Source organism: Saccopteryx leptura, chromosome 3 (genome assembly GCF_036850995.1).
Source record: "Saccopteryx leptura isolate mSacLep1 chromosome 3, mSacLep1_pri_phased_curated, whole genome shotgun sequence".
Taxonomy (NCBI): Eukaryota; Metazoa; Chordata; class Mammalia; order Chiroptera; family Emballonuridae; genus Saccopteryx; species Saccopteryx leptura.
In genome coordinates, this window is record NC_089505.1 from 85,358,803 (window position 1) to 85,378,231 (window position 19,429).

Sequence of the window (19,429 nt, forward strand, 5' to 3'; positions counted from 1 at the left end):
GAGAGACCTGGCCTGGGTGCAGAGGGGAGGTGGGCCTCTCGGTTCGAGCTGGGCAGAACCACCTGGCCCATCCTTATTCCCCAGGACAACGGGCAGCGGATGGGGCAGCTCTGACAGAGGGGACAGGCCTGTGGCTGGTGCAGCTCTAGCCAGCGGCCCCTTGGCTACAATCAGACCGCTCACACCACAGCCCCACCCCCAGCCCCTGTCCACCTAGAGCGGATGGGTGTGCACAGTGTGTGTGCAGTGTGCCCAGGGAGTCCCCGTCACTGGCGGCAGTGGCAGCCCTGATACACACACTGAGGGCTCTTCCCCTCCTCTGCCCACGATGTGAACAGGGGTCCAGGCTCCAGCCTCACCCACCACCCCGTGCCCATTCACAGGACCTCGGGCCTCGGCCTCCACGGGATGGCCTTCCATCACGGCCCACACCCAAGCCAGCAGCGCTGGCCTGGACCCCGGCCTGTCTGGCTGGCTCGAGCCCCCACGGGGGAGCTGCAGCTTCAGCACAAAGCCCACTCGGCACGTTCCAGTGGAGTGAGTGAGCGAGGGCTTTTGGAGAGACATCCACCCTTCTCTGGGCCGGGCCTGGGTACACACTCAGCCCCTGGCCAAGCACCCTCGGAGGGGCACAGGGACCAGCCGGCCAGCATAATGAGGAAGGGATGGGGGGAGGGGGTGGTAAGGCGAGCACCCCTGGCACCCCGGGGCGCAGGGCTGACTCAGTTCCTGCTCACAGCAGTTCTGGTGCCCGGCGCCCGGTGTGGACCAGACGACCTGCACCCCGCCCAGACCCTGTGCTCCAGGGACCGGCCCCTCACCTTGGTCACAGTCCTCCCCCTGGTAGCCGGCAGGACACTGCTTTCCACACTCGCCGCTGATGGGGTCACAGGCTGAGCCTGGAGTACAGGCACACGCCTGCCGGCACCCCGGCCCGAAGAAGCCGGGCTCACACTCTGCAGGGGGTGAGGAGAGAGGGGCCTGCAGGTTCAGCCAGTCCCAGGCACGCCCCCACCCCACCCCACCCCCGGGCACTCACCATGCTGGCACCGTGGGCCCCGGAAGCCCGCCTTGCAGGAGCAGCTGCCGTCCCTCCTGTCGCAAGCCTGCGTGTTCCGCTGCTCGCACTGGCAGTCCTCGGAGCAGCCCGGCCCGAAGGCCCACGGCGGGCAGGCTGCACCCACAGAACATGAGGGGGCTGCCACCCGCCTGCACCGGCCCTGCCCTGGTCCGGGGGTCTCCAGCCCCCTTGACTGGGCTGTGTCCCCGGGACCCAGCCCAGAACCGGCAGAGTCCTCTCCAGCCACTGGGGTCCCAGAGGACTGGCCACTTTGCCCATTTTATAGGTGAGGAACAGGGTCTCAGTAAAGCTGAGGAACCTGTCCGGGGTCACCTCACTTCCCTGCCAGGAAGCTCTTTGGGTCCCATCTAAAGGGTCCTTTGACACAGCATTGTATGGAGTGGCTGAGATGAAGCCACTCACTGTCACTCACCTTGGCTTCACCAGCCCCCCGTTCCACCTTTCCTGGAGTGTCTGCAGACCCCGATGGGACTCCAGACTTGCCCTTCCCATCAGAACATTACAAAAGCTAAGATGAGCCCTATATCCCAGAAGCTTCGGAGGGAGGCCTGCCATCTCCCCGACCTGGGCTGGGGACTGCCCACCCTGATGCCCTGGAGGATGGCAGTCCTGTGGCTTTGAGTCCCCAGACCTCGCTGGGGCGGACCCCCCCATCCCAGCTGGGGGACCTCACTGAGCCCCCACATCCTCGTCAGCAAATGGCGAATAAGACAAACCCAAGCCAGAGTCCGGGCGGTACGGCACAGCGGCAGCACCCCCGGGCCGCGGGCCGCCAGGCAGTGGGACTCACCCAGGTGGCAGAAGCGGCCATAGAGTCCCGGGTCGCAGAGGCAGGCCCCGTAGAGGCGGTGGCAGCGGCCCCGGTTGGCGCAGTAGCACTTCTTACGGCAATGCTTGCCGTAGAAACCCTTGGGGCAGCCTGGAGGAGGAGTGGGCCTCGTGAGCGCCCACTTGAAGTGGCCCCACGCCCAAGGAGATGCTGTGAGGGACACCAGCACCCAGCAGGAGAGCCGGGAGGGGCCTGGGCCATCGCGGCACGGCTGAAGAGTTTTGGAGCTACCAGCAGGCTGAGGACCCTGCATCCCAAACAGGGAGGGACCCAGCAGGTGAGTAAGGACACCAGGAGGGCAGGTGAACCCCAACAGCAGGGCCGTCTGCCCCGGTTGGCCTGTCCCCTCCTTGAGGTCTGTGGCCTGGAGAGCGGCCAAGGCAGGTGGCCAGACACGTCACTCAGCATGTGTGTGGACGTGCACAAAGGCAGGCCACACCCATCTCCCACGTCAGCCCAATATCTACAGCATCCTGACTGTGTCCCTCGGTGGTCACCTTGTCCGACCTCCAGACCTCACAGAGGAAAGGACTCACAGTCCCAGCTGGCCAGGATCCCAGGCCCCAGCTCAGCGGCCAGGACGAGAAATGGGCTCTGACTTTCTTTCTCCCGACTCCTGAAGGGCTGAATGGAGACCCCAAGATATGTCCACGACCTAATCCCCAGGGTGTCCAGGTGGGACCATCCTGGGCTAGCCAAGCCAGCCTACACCCAACAAGAAGTGTCTTTAGAGGAGAAGGGAGAGGAGGCGGAGACGGGAAGACAGAGCAGACGGGAAGGACGTGGCCACAAGCCCAGGGTGCCCGGCACCCGGGGGACGAACAGAGGCCGAGGAGCCCTCCCGCCCCTGAAACCCGGCCTGCCAGGCCTCGCTTGGAACTAACCTCCACAAGCTCACCTGCACAGGTACGCTTCACCCACAGGACCCCAAGGGAGACCGGGTCTCCGGGAAGCCACACGCCATCATTAGGGCAAGCACTAAACTGCAGACCCTTTACCTGCTCGGTGCCCTTGGGTCCGTCCAGGACCCGTCACACAGGTAGCTGCTAACAGGCAGCGGGCTGCTCAACCCTCGGCAGAAAGGGAATGGCGGGTGGAAAGGCTAGAAAAGGCTGGGAGACGCATGAATCCCAGAAGGCCGGCCAGAGGGAGGAGGCACAGAGCCCTGCACGGCTGCCCTGAACTTTGAAACCTGCCCCGTGGAGCTCCCACAGGCCGCCCCAAGGTACCAAGGACAAGGTTTGTTGATGGCTACCATCCGCTTGCTAAGGCAGGAAGTTATCAACACATCAGCTACCTCCTCTGGCAAAAGAGGCAGAATCTTAAAGGTCTGGAGACTCAAAGAGGAAGCATCCGTCACCTGAGACAGCCATCCATGTGGGCTCTCAAATTCCTCCAGAAATGCCGACAGGTCAGAGTTAAGACAGGACGTTAGTGTCATTCCCAAGCAGCCACAGGCCCATGCGTAGCGCCTACTGCATCCCACCCCAGCCATCACAGAGCTCTACTTGAATGCCTCCAGGAACGGGGGGGCTCACTGCCTTCCGTGAAAACCCATTCCAAAAGTGCTATTCTTCCATCAAGTCTTTACCATCTGCTACTGTTAGATTCCAAGACACTGAGCAAACAATGACAAATCAGTGCCCCTCTCAGCAAGGGCTCTCATCCGTGTGGCTCTCCCCACTCCCATGGAAGCAAGGTGACCAGAAGAAAGCCAGGAGGTGAGCTGAGAGGTGGTGCCTGTCCTTCCCGTCCACCTCAGGGACATCCCCACACGCACAGAGGGGCTGCACCCACCGTCCTCACAGTGGGCTCCGCTGACTCCCGGGGGGCATCGGCAGGTCCCTGTCACGGGGTCGCAGGTCCCACCGTTCTGACAGCTGCAGGGGGAGCTGCAGTTCTTCCCGAAGGTGTCTGGGGGACAAGCTGCAGGGGCGACAGGGAAGCACAGGTCAGGGCCCACAGAAGGATTCGGGGCCCAGAAGCCCCTCTGGGGATAGTGAGACACCCTCCCCTGGGGTTTGAGCCGCCCAGTTCAGAAGCAACTGCCCAAGGCCACAAGCATGACAGCCATGCCCGTGGTGCCCACACACAGGGCAGAGGTGACTGACTGATGGCCACACCTCGTCCCTCTGAATGCCAGCCCATCCACCTTCCCCACTGGCACTCTCAACAGACAGACTCTTGGAGAGTCACTGAGGCCCTGAGACCGGACCACCAGGGCCGCCCCTGGTGTGGGGTCATCAGGCAGAGAGCGGCACAGGCTCTGGATGGAGGAGAGAGAGCCGTTGTCAAGTGAGCTGTAGCCAGAATGGCCGTGTGGCCAGAAAGATGTCACTCCCATGAGGACACGGCAGGACCAGCCCGCCCACCAGCACCCTTCACTGTCCCCACTAGTTGTTGGCTTGTCGCTGGACCCGTCTGCTGTGACGTCTGTGAGGGGCAGACGCCTGGCACGGAGCGTGCAGTCAGTGGACACTGAATGAGTGAATGAGCGAGTAGGAGAACTGGGTGGGCCCACGTGACCCCCCGTCCAGGGCCAGCAGGAAGGGGTCACAGGGCTGCCCCCGTCCAGGGCCAGCAGGAAGGGGTCACAGGGCTGCCCCCCCCCAGCACAGTGGCCTCACTCTCATTGCAGACGAGCCCGGTCCAGCCCTCGGGGCAGTCGCAGCCGTCCAGGCCCGGGAGGCAGGTCCCGCCGTTCCTGCAGTCCTCACAGGTCAAGCTGCAGTCTGGGCCAAAGGCGTCGTCCAGGCAAACTGGGGGAAGATGGCAGAGGGGCCTCAGACCCGGCCCGGGCACGAGTGCACAGGGGCCAGAGAAGGGGGCACAAGGGACGTCCTGTCACGGGGACTATACTGTTAGACTCCGGGACTGTTAGACGCCCTCCCAGTGGGCGAGGTGGGATGTGGGAGCCAGATGCCGGGGCCTGGCAGGGCCCTCACCCGGGAGCGGGGGCCTGTCTAGCCCAGGCTCGGCCCCAGACACGCTGTGCCGCTCAACCTTGGCCGAACAAGGCCGTGACAGGCGTCCTTCCCCACACGCAAGGCCGCAGGACGGCCTCCCCTGTCCCATACTCACCGAACTTCTCCTCCAGAGTGTGTTCGCCCCGGGCCTCCGCCTCCTCCTCCGCCTCCTCCTCCGCCCCCACGTAGTCATCTTGGAAGAGGTGGGGCAGCCTGTCCTGCAGCATTGAGACGTGGGGCAGGGGCCGTGCGAAGGGCAGCCGGCTGTCCAGGTCCACCTCGGGCACCTCCAGGGCTGCACAGGACACAGAGTCCCCTTAGGCCCCTGCTGCCTGTCCTCAGGACGACTCCCCTGCCCCTCAGTGCTCAGAGCTGGCTCAGGGCCTGCATCCCACCCCAAGGCCCCTTCTTGCTCTGGCCTCCCTGCTGAGTGGGCGTCCCTGCTGCTCTCCTGCCCCTACTTCAGAGAACAGACAGGCTCTGGGCCTGAGGACCTGACCCCAGCTCTGGCCCAGCTCCCACCCCGGATCTAGGGACCCTGAGCATGGAGGTGGGGGGTGGGGCGGGGCAGGAGCAGCTCTCTGCCCCTCTGGATGCTGTCCTCAGTCCTGCGGACGATGTCCCTTCTCTCTGGGCAGAACAGAAGTGGGGGGCCACCTGAGACCTGAGTGACACCCTGCCCTGGAGGATGCCTGTCTGAGCAGCCCTCCCCCACCCCGCTGCCCCTGGCCTGTCCCATTGCAGGGGGCAGGGCTGAGGTGAGGTCCGGCCAGCTGGGAAGGTAGGTGCCAGGACGGCAGGGCACCCAGTGCTCCGGGAAGGGCCCCATGGTGACAGGCGCGGACTCACGGGTACAGCTCCTGCGGTCCTCGTCCAGCCAGAAGCCGACCTCGCAGGAGCACTGGAAGGAGCCGGCCAGGTTGGCGCAGTGGTGTTCACAGCCGCTGTGGCCGGAGGAGCACTCGTCCACATCTGTGGGCAAACCAGGCTGCAGGGGCCTGTCCTCTAGGGCTCGGGGCCCTCGAGGGGACTCAGGAGGCCCCTACCACCCGCTCTGCCCATTGGCTAAGCCTGCCAGGTGACACCATCCTCCCATTCCTCAGGGTCAGAGTGATGATGGTGGACGCCCTGCCCAAAGGTGGCCAAGCAGGGAGGAACCAGGGGTGCAGGTCCTGCCCCACGAGAAGGACCAGTGACCACAGGTCAGGAAACCAGAGGACAGGTCGGGAGACCCCAGGCGCTCAGCCTACGCCCAGAGGCAAAAGCAGGCCAACCCCATGCTCTTCCTTAGGGTGCCGCCCGCCCCCCCACCTCACCCTCACAGCCGCAGCCGTCAGCGCTGAGCCGGTAGCCGGCGTAGCAGCTGCACTCGTAGCCGCCGGGGCTGTTGGTGCACACCTGCCGGCAGCATGGCGAGTCGGCACAGTCGTCCACGTCTGTGGGACATGGGAGCCTGCTGACACCCAGGTGCCACCCATGGGCACGCCCCTCCATGCCCACCAGTGCCCGCACACCCACAGGCACCCACGTGCAGTCCTGGTCCTGCCTTCGCAGACACCCACAGGACACTTGTCACGGCTGCAGGGCCCCTCCCCCCTGCTGTGGGGCCCAGACTGGGGGCCGGGGCTGAGAGTCCGTCTTGGAGGCCCAGTCTTCCCGTGGGGAGAGAACCCTCGCACACTCAGCATGCCGAGTGCTACTCCCAGTGACCAGAAGAGCCCACCCTTGGACAGCCTCACGGGGCTGGGGTAGAAAGTTCTGTGACAGGAAGGAACTTCCGTGTCATGGCATCAGGCAGCCATGTGTCCCCAGCTTGGGGTGCGGGGCACCTGGGAAGAGCCAGCTCGCACCGATACATGTCTTCTGATCCTCGTCCAGCTCGTAGCCGCGGGGACAGGTGCACAGGGGCCCCATACTGCTGTGGCTGCAGCCGTGGGAACAGCCGCCGTTGTTGGCCTCACAGCTGTTCACAATCTCCATCTCGATCCCTGAGATAAGACCCGCCCCCCAGGGACGTGGGACAGGGTCTGGGTGACACCCCCAGCAATCATGGTTTTCCCTAATCCTGCAGCCAGCCTGGGTCCCCAGGACCACTCTGCACGGAAATGCAGCATAAAGCTCCCGGCAGGCTGGGCTCTGGAACCGCCTGCCCTCCCAGGGGCCACCCACATCCTACCCCCCCATGCCCTTGATTAACAAGGAAGCTTGACCAAAGCAGGCTGGCAGCCTATGGGAGCCTGGGAGCCAAGCTGCCACCCTCAGCCCCCTCCACAATCCACAGTGCCCATGCCCACCATCCACGGTCCACTCACTGTAGCACTGCCGACCGTCGGATCCCAGTTCGTAGCCCGCATGGCAGACACACTTAAAGGACCCTTGAGTGTTGAGGCAGCCGTGGGCGCACTGGGCCAGCCCTGTGGCACATTCGTCCACATCTGGACAGGAGAGATCAAGGGGGAGGGCTCTGGGCAACTGGGCCAGGAGATACACCAGGGTCCCCCCACAGCCGGCTCTCTGGTGGCGCTGGCCCCTCGGGAGGGTGCCTTACCTTCGCAGGCTTTACGGTCAGCTGCCAAGCGGTAGCCGGCGTGGCACTCGCAGCGGGCGAGGCCCTGACGTGCCTGGCACGTGTGCATGCAGCCTCCGTTCCGGTCCACGCATGGGTTCCTGCCTGCAGTCCGCGCCGAGAGGAATGGAGCAAGGGCAGAGGTTAGGGTGGGAGATGGGGGGACCCCGCAGATTCAGGTTTCCTGCCCCAGGGCCTCTTGCCCCTCCCTAACAGACAGGACAGCGGTCTTCCTCCTCCCAAATGTGGGAGCCCCCAAGACAACCCCGAGAAGACAGCTCCTCCCAAGCCTCTCCATCTGGTTGGAGCCAGCGTGCCTGGCAGCTCCTCCAGTCCCGTGACCCTGTGTCACTCTGCACCCACTGCTGGCCTGGCCCCTCAGGCCCACCATACGCACCCTGACCTGGGACCTAAGAAGCCAGCTGGGGGGCCGGACACTGTCTCAGCACCTGCTCCATTCTGCGCGCCATTTCTCCATCTCCGGTATCCCCGAGCCCACTCCACCTTCTCCATCAGCAAAACTCCCTCTTTCCTTGACAAGCAGCCCAAGACCCCAGGACAAGATACCAGATGGGGCCTGGCCGGCCTCCTCCACCCAAGGGCCGGGACCGGAGTCCCACATGCCCTGCTGAACACAGTATGTGTCTCGGAACTGAGTCCCACACATGATGCTCCCGTCCTGAGCTTCCTGCCCTCACAGATGTGTGATCCCAGAGCATGCCAAGGGCTGGGCAGTACCCACTGCCTCTTGGCAGCCAAGGGAGTCCCGCCTACCCTAAGACCTCCTTCCAGCCCCAGAAGCCAAGCAGGGAGGCACTTCCTGCCTCTGCCCCAGGCTCAGGCTGCAGGGCTCCCAGGAGGGTCTGCGGGTGTGTACGGGACGGGTCCAGGCAGGGCTCCAGCCCCATACCCCCCCCGGGGGGGCTGGTGCACACTCACGGACACAGCGTTTCCCGTCCTCCTGGAGCTGGAACTCGGGCCGGCACTGGCAGCGGTGCTGGGTCACCGTGAGCTGGACACAGTCGTGCTGGCAGCCACCGTTGCCCATGGCGCAGGAGTTGATGGCTGGGAATGCAGAGAGGAGCCCTGATCAGCCCAGGAGGACAGCAGGACCGAGGGGCCCCAGGTAGCGGGGGAGACATGCGACCTCAGGACCACTCTGAGCCCCTCCTCCTCTCCTCCTCCATCCTAGAAGTAGGGGCTTCGAGAGGGCAACACTGTTCCAGTCTGGTTCCCGGGCACGGCCTTGCTTCTCAGCCCACACATGGGATGCAAAACCACAGTCCATCTCTGGGTCCTCCGACCCCGGCCTGCCCAAGGACTGGGCAGAGAGGCGTTTGCATAGCAGATAGACTCTCGGTGAAGGCCGGGAGCCATCCAGCACCCCGCTGAGGGCTCAGAGGCAGTGCAGGCCAGGGGGACTTCCTGGAGGAGGCAGCAGGCCAATAAGGGGTGGTGGAGGCTCAGACATTCCACTATCTTGGTCATCAGGTCAGGGCAGAGGAGCAGGCATAGGGTTGCCGTGAACAGCCGCCATGCCTACAGACCTAGCCCCTGGTTCCTGATGGACCAGTGTACCTCCTGCCCACCCCGGACCAGGCCCCACCCAAAACCTGAGCTCACATAGTCCCCACTTCCCCCAGTGGCCATGGAGACAGCACTAGATGAGGCCACAGAGCCAAGGACCCAAGTCTCCGGACTGGGACAACAGTGGTCCAGGCTTTCATTCTCAGGCATCTACAAGGTGAGACCCAGCCGGCTCAGACAGGCCAAGTGGTGCCCATGTGCTGGGTGGAAGGGCTGGGCTGGGCCGGGCCCAGGAAGGAGGTGCTGAGCGAGGCTGGGTGCCCAGGATGGGCACTGGGCCTCTGGCATTCCATCACACCGCCTTGTGGTTAAGGAAGGCGTTGGCCCAGAACTGGAGCAAAGCCACAAGCAGGCGGTGCAGTCTGCGCCCCAGCAGGCCCGATGCGGGGCAAACACCTAGTCCTGTTTCTGAAACCCTGGGACCACTGGGGGGTGGGGTTTCTCCCCGAGATGTCCCCCTGTGCGGCCATCAGACTCTGGGGTGCTGCTAGCCTCAGGGTGAGTGTGGGGGTCAGGAGCACAGGCCTAGCACCACGACAGGGGGCGGGGCTCAGAGGCCAGGGAAACTGGCTGCAGCACTGTGTCCACACGCAGAGCACGTGAGCGGCCTCAGGGCTCAGGGGAGGCTGCAGCCACGCCATCTGCCAAAAGCAAAGCTTCCTTCAAAGCGAAGCCTGTTTGGAAAACGCCAAACACGGAGCTCAAAACACCGCCGTTTCCCCATGTGAGGTGAGGGGGTGGAGAGCCTGAGCTGAGGGTCCCCTCCTGGGGCCAGCCAGCCCGGTTGGGGCGGAGGATGCCTGGGGGTGGCAGAAATGGCTCGATCGTCCCTGGCGCTGGCGTGTGCCAAGGGGGTGGGGGTGGAGGCACAGCAGAGACCGAGGCCCCCGCGGAACGGAGGCCAGCAGCACAGCCACCACCTCACGCCCCGTCAGCCCCTGAGCTTCCTCCCCACCCACCTACCCCCCTCGACTCAGCCCTGACCCCCAAAGACCGCCCTGCCTCGCCTGGGACAGCTCTATTTTTAAGCTAGCTCCGTGACCACAGAGGTTTCCGAGCTCGGCCCGAGCCCCCCCACCCCCGGGTCTCTGTCTGTGTTCACAACACCAGCCCTGCTCTGGACTCATGATAGGAACCAGAACCCCTCCTGGCGGGGCAGGCAGGTTCGCAGAGACAGGCGCTCGGAGCCCAGGGCAGGGGACCAGCTGGGCAGGCACCTCGGCCAGAAGGAGGATCCCGGGAGCTGGGGCAGGGCTGGAGGGGAGCCTTTCCAGAAGGGCAGAGCCCCTGACACGGGCACAGAGGAGGTCTGGCAATAAGCCCGCTCCACGAGAGCCACTGGGGGAGGAATCACGGCAGGTGGGCACAGGCGGAGGGGGTCCAGGCTCCCCATGCGGCTGCCCACCCTCCTGAGCCCAACTCTTCCCAATCGGCTACACACATCCCAACATTCCAGGCGCTCCCAGGTGGCGCAGAGGAGGCCGCCGAGCCCGGTGCCACCTGCACAGCTTGTGCCGGATCCCCGGGAAGCTGATAGGCACGTTTCCTCAGGCACCAGGCTGTGCAGCTCGGGGAGGACCAGCCTCTGTGTGACCAGTGTCTAGGGCTAATGGCGAAATTTCCAGGCCCCTTGAGTCACCCATGTCCCCGTGACCCCTGCATGGGCAGTCCTGCAAATCAAGACCACACTCAGACCGGAGAAAAGCTGGGAACCTATCAGAAGATGGGAGTTAGGGAGGCTCCTCAGTCCTTAGTGGGCTAAAAGCATAAGTCCCTCTCAAATTCAACCCCTAGTGGGACTGTATGTGGAGGTAATTAAGGTTAAATGAGGTCCTAAGGGCAGGACACTGATCTAATAGGATTTGTGTACTTATAAGAAGAGACATGAGATCTGTTTCCCTCTCTCTCTCTCTCTCTCTCTCTCTCTCTCTCTCTCTCTCTGACACATGGGGACACAGTGAGAAGGGCAGCCAGGAAGTGGGCTATCACCAGGACTGAACTGGTCGGTTCCTCCTGGATCTGAAATGTCCAGAACGGTGACAAAATTAATGTCTATCGTGTAACCCCCTCCCCCAGTCTGTGGTATTTGTCACAGCTGCCTGAGCTGACTGATACACCCTCATTCCCCCACTTGGCAAATTCCGGGACACATGGGGCTTCTCCCAGGGAATTGTGGTTTCTAGTAGAGCTGGGCTGCAACTCTGCCTTCTGCCAGCAGGGGTCACCCTACTGAGCCTTGGGTGTGAGGCCTCAAGATCAGCAAGGGAATGTAGACCTCAGGTGAGCAGAAAACTGGACATCTGGAAAGCAAGTGTCCTATAAAGTGGAGACCCACTCTGCATCTCCCGAAGGTTCTCCACTCTTGGGGGTGCCAGTGGCAGCATCTGAGACCAGGGCACAGACTCGGGCTGGAGCCCAGCGTCAGGTGCACTGTAGCGCCACAGAGGAAGTGGCAGGTGGGGCCTGTGGACAGCCAACCTCAAGGGTCACTCTGCTCCAGCCTCCAACCAGCTGGTGGTTTCAGGGCTGGCTTCATGGGGTTTTGTAATTATTGCTTTTGACAGGCTTGGTTTCTAGCTCCCGAGGGCCTCACCCATGTGTGGTCAGTGGCCAGCCACATCCCTCCCTTCTAGGAAGCCCTCTGTTGGAGACAGGACAGCAAGACTGGAAAGGGTGGCCCGCCGGCTCAGCCAGGAGAAGAAACTCGCCTGGCCTCTGCCCACCCCTCTTTACCTCCAGGCAGCTCGTGGGTCACCTAATGCCCAGCCTTGTATGTCCTGCCCCATCCTTAGCTCTGAATGGCACCTCGGCACCACACGGGCACATAATTCACCTGCAGTCGTGTTAACACCCACCCGCACCCACATTCCAGGGACATGAGCCTGGGTGGCACCAGCCTCAACATCACAGACTACACACCTGCCAACCCCTCCACCCCAGCCCTTTCGTCTCAGAGAGAAACCTCCAAGGACAAGCCCTGCAGCGGGCCACGAGCACGGCCACGAGCACGGCCATGAGCACGGCCACGAGCACGGCCACGAGCAGGGTCACAAGCACGGCCACGAGCACGGCCATGAGCAGGGTCACAAGCACGGCCACGAGCAGGGTCACGAGCACGGCCACGAGCACGGCCATGAGCAGGGTCACGAGCACGGCCACGAGCACGGCCACGAGCACGGCCACGAGCAGGGTCACAAGCACGGCCACGAGCACGGCCACGAGCAGGGTCACAAGCAGGGCCACGAGCAGGGCCACGAGCACGGCCACGAGCAGGGTCACGAGCACGGCCACGAGCAGGGTCACGAGCACGGCCACGAGCACGGCCACGAGCAGGGTCACGAGCACGGCCACGAGCAGGGCCACGAGCACGGTCACGAGCACGGCCACGAGCAGGGTCACGAGCACGGCCACGAGCAGGGCCACAAACAGGACCACGAGCAGGGCCCGGGGACCCAGTCTGTGCTGCCATCCTGCCAGCCACCTGGCCACCTGGCCACCTTGGGGTCAACCTCCAAAGGCGCGAACCCCAGGCTTTGCTGCGGTCCTTTGGCACCCATTCTGCCCTCACCTGTGCCCCGACCCCACCCCCCACCAACCACGTCTCAAATCTGTGTCATCCCCTTGGCTCCGCTCTCCTAGCACTCACCGTGGCCTCAGTGAGCCCTGGCCTCCCTTAGGGCTTCTGTGTCCACCCCAGAGTCTCTGGCTACCGCCCCTGGGTTTCCCTGGGCTGGGTGTGACCAGTGCACCCTCCACCTGGGAGCTGGTAGCCTGCCCTTCTGGGGGTCTGGTCTCCAGCAAAGACACCACTTCGCAGAGTACTCTTGAGGGCAGAGGCCACCCTTCCCACCTCCCATCCAGACTGGGTCCCCTGGGCCGAGAAGGAGGCCCCTTCCGTGCACAACCACAGCCTGATTTGGGCCGGTGAGGTCACAGACCCTTCCCACATTGGCACCTGCAGCTTTGTAGGAATGAGTTTTGCAGACAAGCCTTGCAGTCGCCATGTTTCTGCTGCGAGTACTTTGTCCTCACCCAAGAGGCTGCAACAGCAGCCTCCCAGAGGGCCAGGCACCTCCCCAGGGCCACCCCTCCAGGGAGCAGAGGGAAGGGAAGGTTGGAAGACCCTGTGCATCTTCTTGCTGTCCCCCCACTGGAGGGTATGTTTGCCCCGAGGCCCGCGGTGCACCCTGGCATGGTCCCGAGGGAAGGCAGGGCCAGGGAGCCCCTCCTGCTGGTGTGGGGACAGTAGGGCCCATCTGACTGGGGAGGAGGGAAGCGGGGGGGGGGGAGGCAGCCAGGCCACCTAGGGGCTGTGTGATCATAGCTGCATCTCCCCAAGGCATGTCCCAAAGGCCCAATGAGCCTGACACCTCAGGAGGAGGACACAGAGCACCCCTCTTTCAAGTGACCGGCCTGGTATTTTTCCTGGAGAGGCCCTCTGCTGGTCGAGCCAGTGACATCATGATCCCTCGCATGGCCCCAGGAGGATGGCACGTCCTGCCCTGGGTGACCCTCCAAGGCCAGGGTCCCAGAGAGAGTACGGGGCAGGTGCCCCACTGGCTCGAGCGCACAACCACACAGAGGAGGCGTCCCAGAGCAAGTGTTACAGGCCCCGGGAGCTGGCCTCCTTGGTCATGTGCATGGTGTTTGAAAGGCTCCTCCTACACGTCACCCCATCACTGTTCCCACAGGCCCTGTTTTCCACACGTTGGGGAAGGAAGGGGCTGGCTCGGAGCCCCCAAGGATGAGATGCAGGATGGACCAGTCCTGGGCTTCCTGTGGCCCTGCCCCTCCCTTCTCAGGGTCTGGGGGGGCACCCAGGAGGGCACCCTGAAGTAGAGCTCCCCAGGACACCCTGCTGTTTCTCCTCCACCTCTTCCCTCCTCCCTCCTCCCTCCTCCCTCCACCCTCCTCCTCCGACAGCCAGGCTGGCTGGGAGCCTCAAGGCCTGGCCACTTCTCACAGCGTCAGAGCCAAGGGCAAAATCCTTGCTGCAAATTCTCACTTTTAAGGACTGAAAAGCATTTCGTGTTTCATTTCCATAAGATCTTTTGCAAGGGAGGCATGTAGGGGAGGCTGCTCATTTCCTGGCCTCTCCTTGCCTTGGAGGCGAGTTTGACTAAGAGTGTTTCAAGGCCCTCCATGTGTGTTTCAAGGACCCCTTAAAGCTCTGCTTTCTCCAGGGACTTTCCAGATCCCTCAGGGCAACATGACATGGCAATACCCTGAGAGTTCTCAACACATAGGCTAATCCTACCCCACACTGTGGGTACCTTCTCCGCCCCCAACCTCCAGCATCTCTGTAATCCTTACTCAACCTCTGGCGTGGGGAGGGGGGCAGAGCTGGGCCTGTTCCCTCCCTGTCTGCAAAGCCCCAGGAGGGCTCCCCAGAATCTCCGCCTACTCCCTGCCAAGAGGATGCCAGCAGGCCCAGGGAGGGTTCCAGAGCAGCTGTGCTCCAGCCGTGCCGACTGCCCCACAGCTGGCCTGCGTCCCGGTGGGGAAGTCTGAAAGGGGCCCACTCCCACACTGATTCTTCCCATAGAGGTCAGCTGAGGCCATAGGGCAGTCTGGGCTCAGAAGGTGTGCCCCTGTGAACCATGCACAGGACTGTGGGCTCGTCTCCAGGCCCTGTACACAGGGAGTCCCACAGAAGAAGGGGGGTCCCACACCTCCCAGAGGAGACAGGGAGGCCAGCCGCCCCCCCCCCCTTTGCAGGCCCTCAGAGAGTCCAGCAGCCTGGCACAGGCCCGGCAGTGCCTTCTACTGGGCCCCATGTGGAGGCTCCCATGGGTGATCTGAGATCTTTGGCCACCCCTCCCCACCCGCCGGCCGGCAGGTTAGATCCACAGCAGCTGGGCTCGTCCCTGGGCAACTGAAATGGGCGCGTTGGCGAGAAGGGCGGGCACCCCCAGAGCAAAGGCTTCCTGTTCTGCTTGTGATGAAGCATCCAGGAGACCACCTGTCCACTCTGAAAGCTTCTCAACAAAGCCAGGCCCCACAGGGGAGGCCGCTCCCCATGGACCCAGGCCAATAAACCACACCACCAACCCGGATACTCCCAGGAGCCCTGGGGACTGGCCTAACACTGGCAAGGGGTCCGCTCCCAGGAATTCCAGAAACAGGGAATGTGCCAACAGCTAGGGGGGTGTATGGGGGTGTGTGGGTATGCGTGTGTGGGTGTGCGCGCATGGGGGGTTTACGCGGGGTGGAGTGCAGGCATGGCGGATATTTCCTGCTGGGCGACGTGGTCATAGAAAGATAAAAGACAGATGAAGCCAAACTAGCCTCAGGGAAAGCATTTCCAATCCGGGAAGACACCGCCGTGCAGGGAGCCTCACCTGCGCCCTCCTCTGGGAGCGGGCGTGAGCTGGACACCAGCACCCAGACCAGAGGGTGCAGAGCGCCTGGGGCCCTGGGGCACACCCCCGCAGCCTGGGTGCCCAGCGTTAAGGGGTGGTGAGGTCCCAGCAGCCTCATGCCAGACTGCACAGACCAGACCCGGGGTCCTGACACCAGACCCAAAAAGACCCTTTACAGTAAGCCAGTACCACAAATCAAGACACAGGGGACCCCATCGCAGGGCAGGCGTGTCTGTGGAAAGGCCACTGGGAGGCACTGCAATGCAGTGGTGGGGGGAGAGGGGTGGGCTGGGGGCCAGGGCCTAGGCTGAGGGCCACCCCTTCCCGAAGCCAGCAGCTTGAGGCCACTCTTAGAGGTCACCATGGGCCCTTCCAAAGTCCCGCAGGGCAGCCTCCCCTTCTCACGCTGCTCACCCATTGCCACACGTCCATCCCCATGTCAGTGTCCCCGTGAAGGCCACCACCAGTGGATGGGAAGACGAGGGAGGCGCCAGGGTGTGCCCCAGCCCCAGGCCCCTCACAGGGGAGCCACAGCAGGGAGAGGGCGTGGGTGCCCATCAGACCCAGCCCCCACGGATGCCCTTCTCCAAGGAGAACCTGCCCCAGAAGAAGGGTGTGGAAGCACGTCCAGAGGACCTGGGACTCCGAGGCCGAAGAGCCCGTGGCCGGGGCTCCCAGAAGCTGCTCTCCCGCCTGGCGCGGCAGCGGCGGGGCCGCACCCCCGTCCTCTTGTCTGAAGCACACCACAGCATTCCTGCATCTGTTTCCACTTTCCATCCCAGAGAAACTTTATGGGGCAGCTGCCTCGCTGCCCCAGCAGCAGCCTGGACATGTGAGAATGTGTGCTGGGGGGGCCCCCCGGGGCTGGCAGGCCGCCTGCCACATAGCAGCCAGGCAGGCTGGAAGGAGGCCTTCAGAGCCAGCCAGAGAACACTGGGCTCTGGGTAGAAAGAAGGGGCACCCGTCCCCGCCCCCCAGAGGACGACCCCCGCGGGGCCTCGCAGACAGCAGCCAGCAGGGAGGGGTCAGCCCTGTGCCCGTAGCACCTGCGTCCAGAGCCAGCGGGAGAGGGTCGGGGGGGAGGGAAAAGCAGAGGGTGCCCTGACTGCTCAACACCAGACTCCCTGCCTCCAGCCCCTCCACCCTCTGCCTCAGTAGGTGCCTGCTGGCTCTCTCCCCTTCTCTCCCTCGTCACCCTCCCGAACGGGCAGGGGCCGCAGTCTGAGGCCTGGGCACCTCCATCAGACCCACTCCCCTTTGCAAAAAGAGCCTGCAGAGGAACCAAGGGTCAAGATTCCACCGCTCAGTTATCTCTACAGGTCACAGCCCAACCCCCCAGGCTTCCTGGGGCCCGGGAAGCCCAGCTCTGCAGATCAAGAGTGACTTCATGCAGCCCTGCCCCGGCCCAGGCCTCCAGACCAGCCTCCCACCGCCCAGTGAGCATCTGAGTCTCCCCCCCACCGCCCCCGGGTGGGGGCAGCATGGCCAGCAGCCAGCGGCCAGCCTTGGTCCCCACTGACCCACCACCGAGGCTTCTGCTGCAAAGGGCTCTGCACAGAGCCACGCCCCCGCCTGCGGGAGATGACCTGGGCACCCCCCGCCTGATTCAGGTATGGCTGCAGACGGCCCGAGCCCAGCCAGGTCCAACCTTGGCATGGGGATGGGGCAGGCCCTAGGGACCTGTTCTTACACCTTCCTGAGCCTCAGCTGTCTCAGGTGAGCGGGGCTAGAAGACACACGACAGGCCAGATGAGGGGGCCTGTGGCATCCCATGGCAGCTGATGGGGCCACTATAACAGCAGTGCCTCTGAGCCCAGGAGGGCAGGGACCCCGGTCTCCTCCCAGACCTGGGTGTGCCCAAGAGGAGGAGAGGGGACAGCAAAGGCCAAGAGCCTGGGCAGGGCACTGGCGCCAGGTGCAGGAGGCACTTACCCAGGCAGGTCCTGCCGTCCACGTGGAGTCGGAAGCCGGGTTTGCACTGGCACAGGTAGGAGCCGGGTGTGTTCACACACCTGTGATGGCAGCCGCCGTTGTGCACCTGACACTCATCCACATCTGGGTGGGGACACAGAGTCGAGGGTGAGCAGCCAGGACCCACCTGGGCTGCCCACCCACTCCGCACGATCTACCAGCCGAGCATCAGCGGGAACAGTCAGGCGACTGGCCCAGGCACCCTGGCCAGGATGACAGGGGCCCTGACCACTGACCGAGCCTCACTGGATGAGGCCACGTCAGCTGCGTGGCTCCATTCGGAGAAAACATGATTTGGGGGGCCAGTCTTCGGCTTTGTGAAAACCCCGGCTGGTGAGACAACTCATTCCCAGCAACTGCAGAGCTGAGGTTTCCCTCTAATTCTGCTCAATAACCCACCAGGTCCCCGCCATCCGACCTCCACCACCATTACCACCCCCAGGAAAACTCCTCCCTCCGGGCTCTCATCCCAGAACTGCCCCATCCGAGCACTCCACGGAAGGGTGCCGAAGGCGGCACACAGGCGAGGCCCCTCTGACCATCTCCCGAGCCTCCCCGCCAGGCTACGCTGCCCAGGCACGTAAACCCTGCCACCAGCCCACGCTCTGAGAATGTGCCTGGGAACCCAGAAATGACACACACGGAGCCCAGGGCCCCCTGCTCCGTGCACAGACCATGTCCACTCCAGGGAGACCCCCAGGTCCTTCCCAAGCCCCGAGGCTCCCCCAGAGAGTAGGGGCAGGTGAAGCCCACAGTCTCTCCACCTGCACGCACCATGGTAACCAGCAGGTGTGCTCAAAACAAAGCCAGGATGATTCACGGGAAGGGGCTTGAAGGCAAAAAGCTAACGGCTCTCCAAAGAGCCACAACGAGTCTCAGGGGACAGAGAGAGCAGGGGCATGGAGGGAAGTCTCAGGCGGCAGGGGTCAGCTGGGGGCAGTGGGCAGAAGAGCCAAACCACACCCGCTGAACAGGGCAGAGTGGGCAGCAACCCCACTCTCAGAGTCCTTGCTTCGAGAGCCCTGCAAGGCCCTGCTGTGACTGCCCGGGGCCCAGCACTGGCTATGCCGCAGGTGCCCAGAAAGGCTTTGGGGGAAGGGGAGCCTTGTGGGTAGACTGAGGGGGTGGGCAGGAAGCCTGGGCTTCTGTGTCTCGAGCGGCCTTGCCCAGCAGGCAGGTAAAGCGGGGGGGGGGCACCGATGTGCCCCAGATGTGACCCCAGAGGCAGGTACTGGGCCAGCAGGCTGGCGAGGATGCTGGTGACCTCATGGTCCCCCTGGGTTCACCCCCAGATGCTCGGCTAAAGAGAGGCTGGCTCAGGTGGCACTGTACTCCGTCCCAGAGCAGAGACGCACCTGAGCCCCGCAGACCCCTGGCTGCGGCCAAGCCTGCCCTTGGGGGCTGCGTCCGTGAGCAGTTTCCAGGCAGGTCTGCACAAGGACCGTCTAGCACACACAGGGAGGGAGCCCAGGAGGAGCAGCTGCCCCTCGGGCCACCCCAGTAGCCCTGCAGGCCACAAGGACACTGAACTGAGAGACAGTCTGGAAAAAGCATGTGGGGACAGGGGGTGGGTCAGCCCACTGGTTCCCAAGAGCCGGCCTCTCTCCGCGCGCACACCTGCCGCCCATGTGACCCAACCTCTCTCAGAAACCCCGCTCCGGCCCAGGCTGGGGCACTGACCCCTGCCCCACGCCCTTCCCACCTCGAAGCGGCCCTGCCTGGCAGTGGGGGGGGGGCTGCCTTGCTGGGGAACACAGGGTCCAGGATCAGCAGCACAAGCAGGGGGTACCGAGGGTTAGCCACGCCTTCCTCCACCCGTCATCAGCCTATCTGAACATCTGGACATGGCGGGGCCGGCCGTTCAAGGATGACAGATCCGAGGCCTCCCCTTCACCCCTCTGGGTGACAGAAGCCTGCTGATGGGGGGGGCGGAATCTGGCCAGACAGCCTCCTGCAGGGGTCCCCTCCAGTTCTGGGACCCAGGCTTCTTCATAGACACGTCTTTCAATCAGAAAGCAGGGCAAGATTGAGTCACCTAAACCCTGCCTGCCTCACCCTCAGTATGAG

The 19,429-nt window shown here is 63.8% G+C and overlaps 1 protein-coding gene across 2 annotated transcripts in view; it reads right to left on the reverse strand.

The window, feature by feature from the left end:
• The window catches only part of MEGF6 (multiple EGF like domains 6), an 82,291-nt gene that overhangs the window by 11,226 nt on the left and 51,636 nt on the right, over positions 1-19,429 (reverse strand). For both annotated transcript variants that reach the window (XM_066374863.1, XM_066374864.1), the window contains 13 exons: positions 17,324-17,446; positions 8,382-8,507; positions 7,425-7,547; positions 7,189-7,311; positions 6,727-6,864; positions 6,193-6,312; positions 5,726-5,848; positions 4,992-5,171; positions 4,538-4,669; positions 3,708-3,836; positions 1,872-2,000; positions 1,040-1,174; positions 822-956 (listed from right to left, as the gene is read on the reverse strand). In XM_066374863.1, the coding sequence (XP_066230960.1) occupies positions 822-956; positions 1,040-1,174; positions 1,872-2,000; positions 3,708-3,836; positions 4,538-4,669; positions 4,992-5,171; positions 5,726-5,848; positions 6,193-6,312; positions 6,727-6,864; positions 7,189-7,311; positions 7,425-7,547; positions 8,382-8,507; positions 17,324-17,446 (1,716 nt within the window). The remainder of the gene's footprint in view (positions 1-821; positions 957-1,039; positions 1,175-1,871; positions 2,001-3,707; positions 3,837-4,537; positions 4,670-4,991; positions 5,172-5,725; positions 5,849-6,192; positions 6,313-6,726; positions 6,865-7,188; positions 7,312-7,424; positions 7,548-8,381; positions 8,508-17,323; positions 17,447-19,429) is intronic.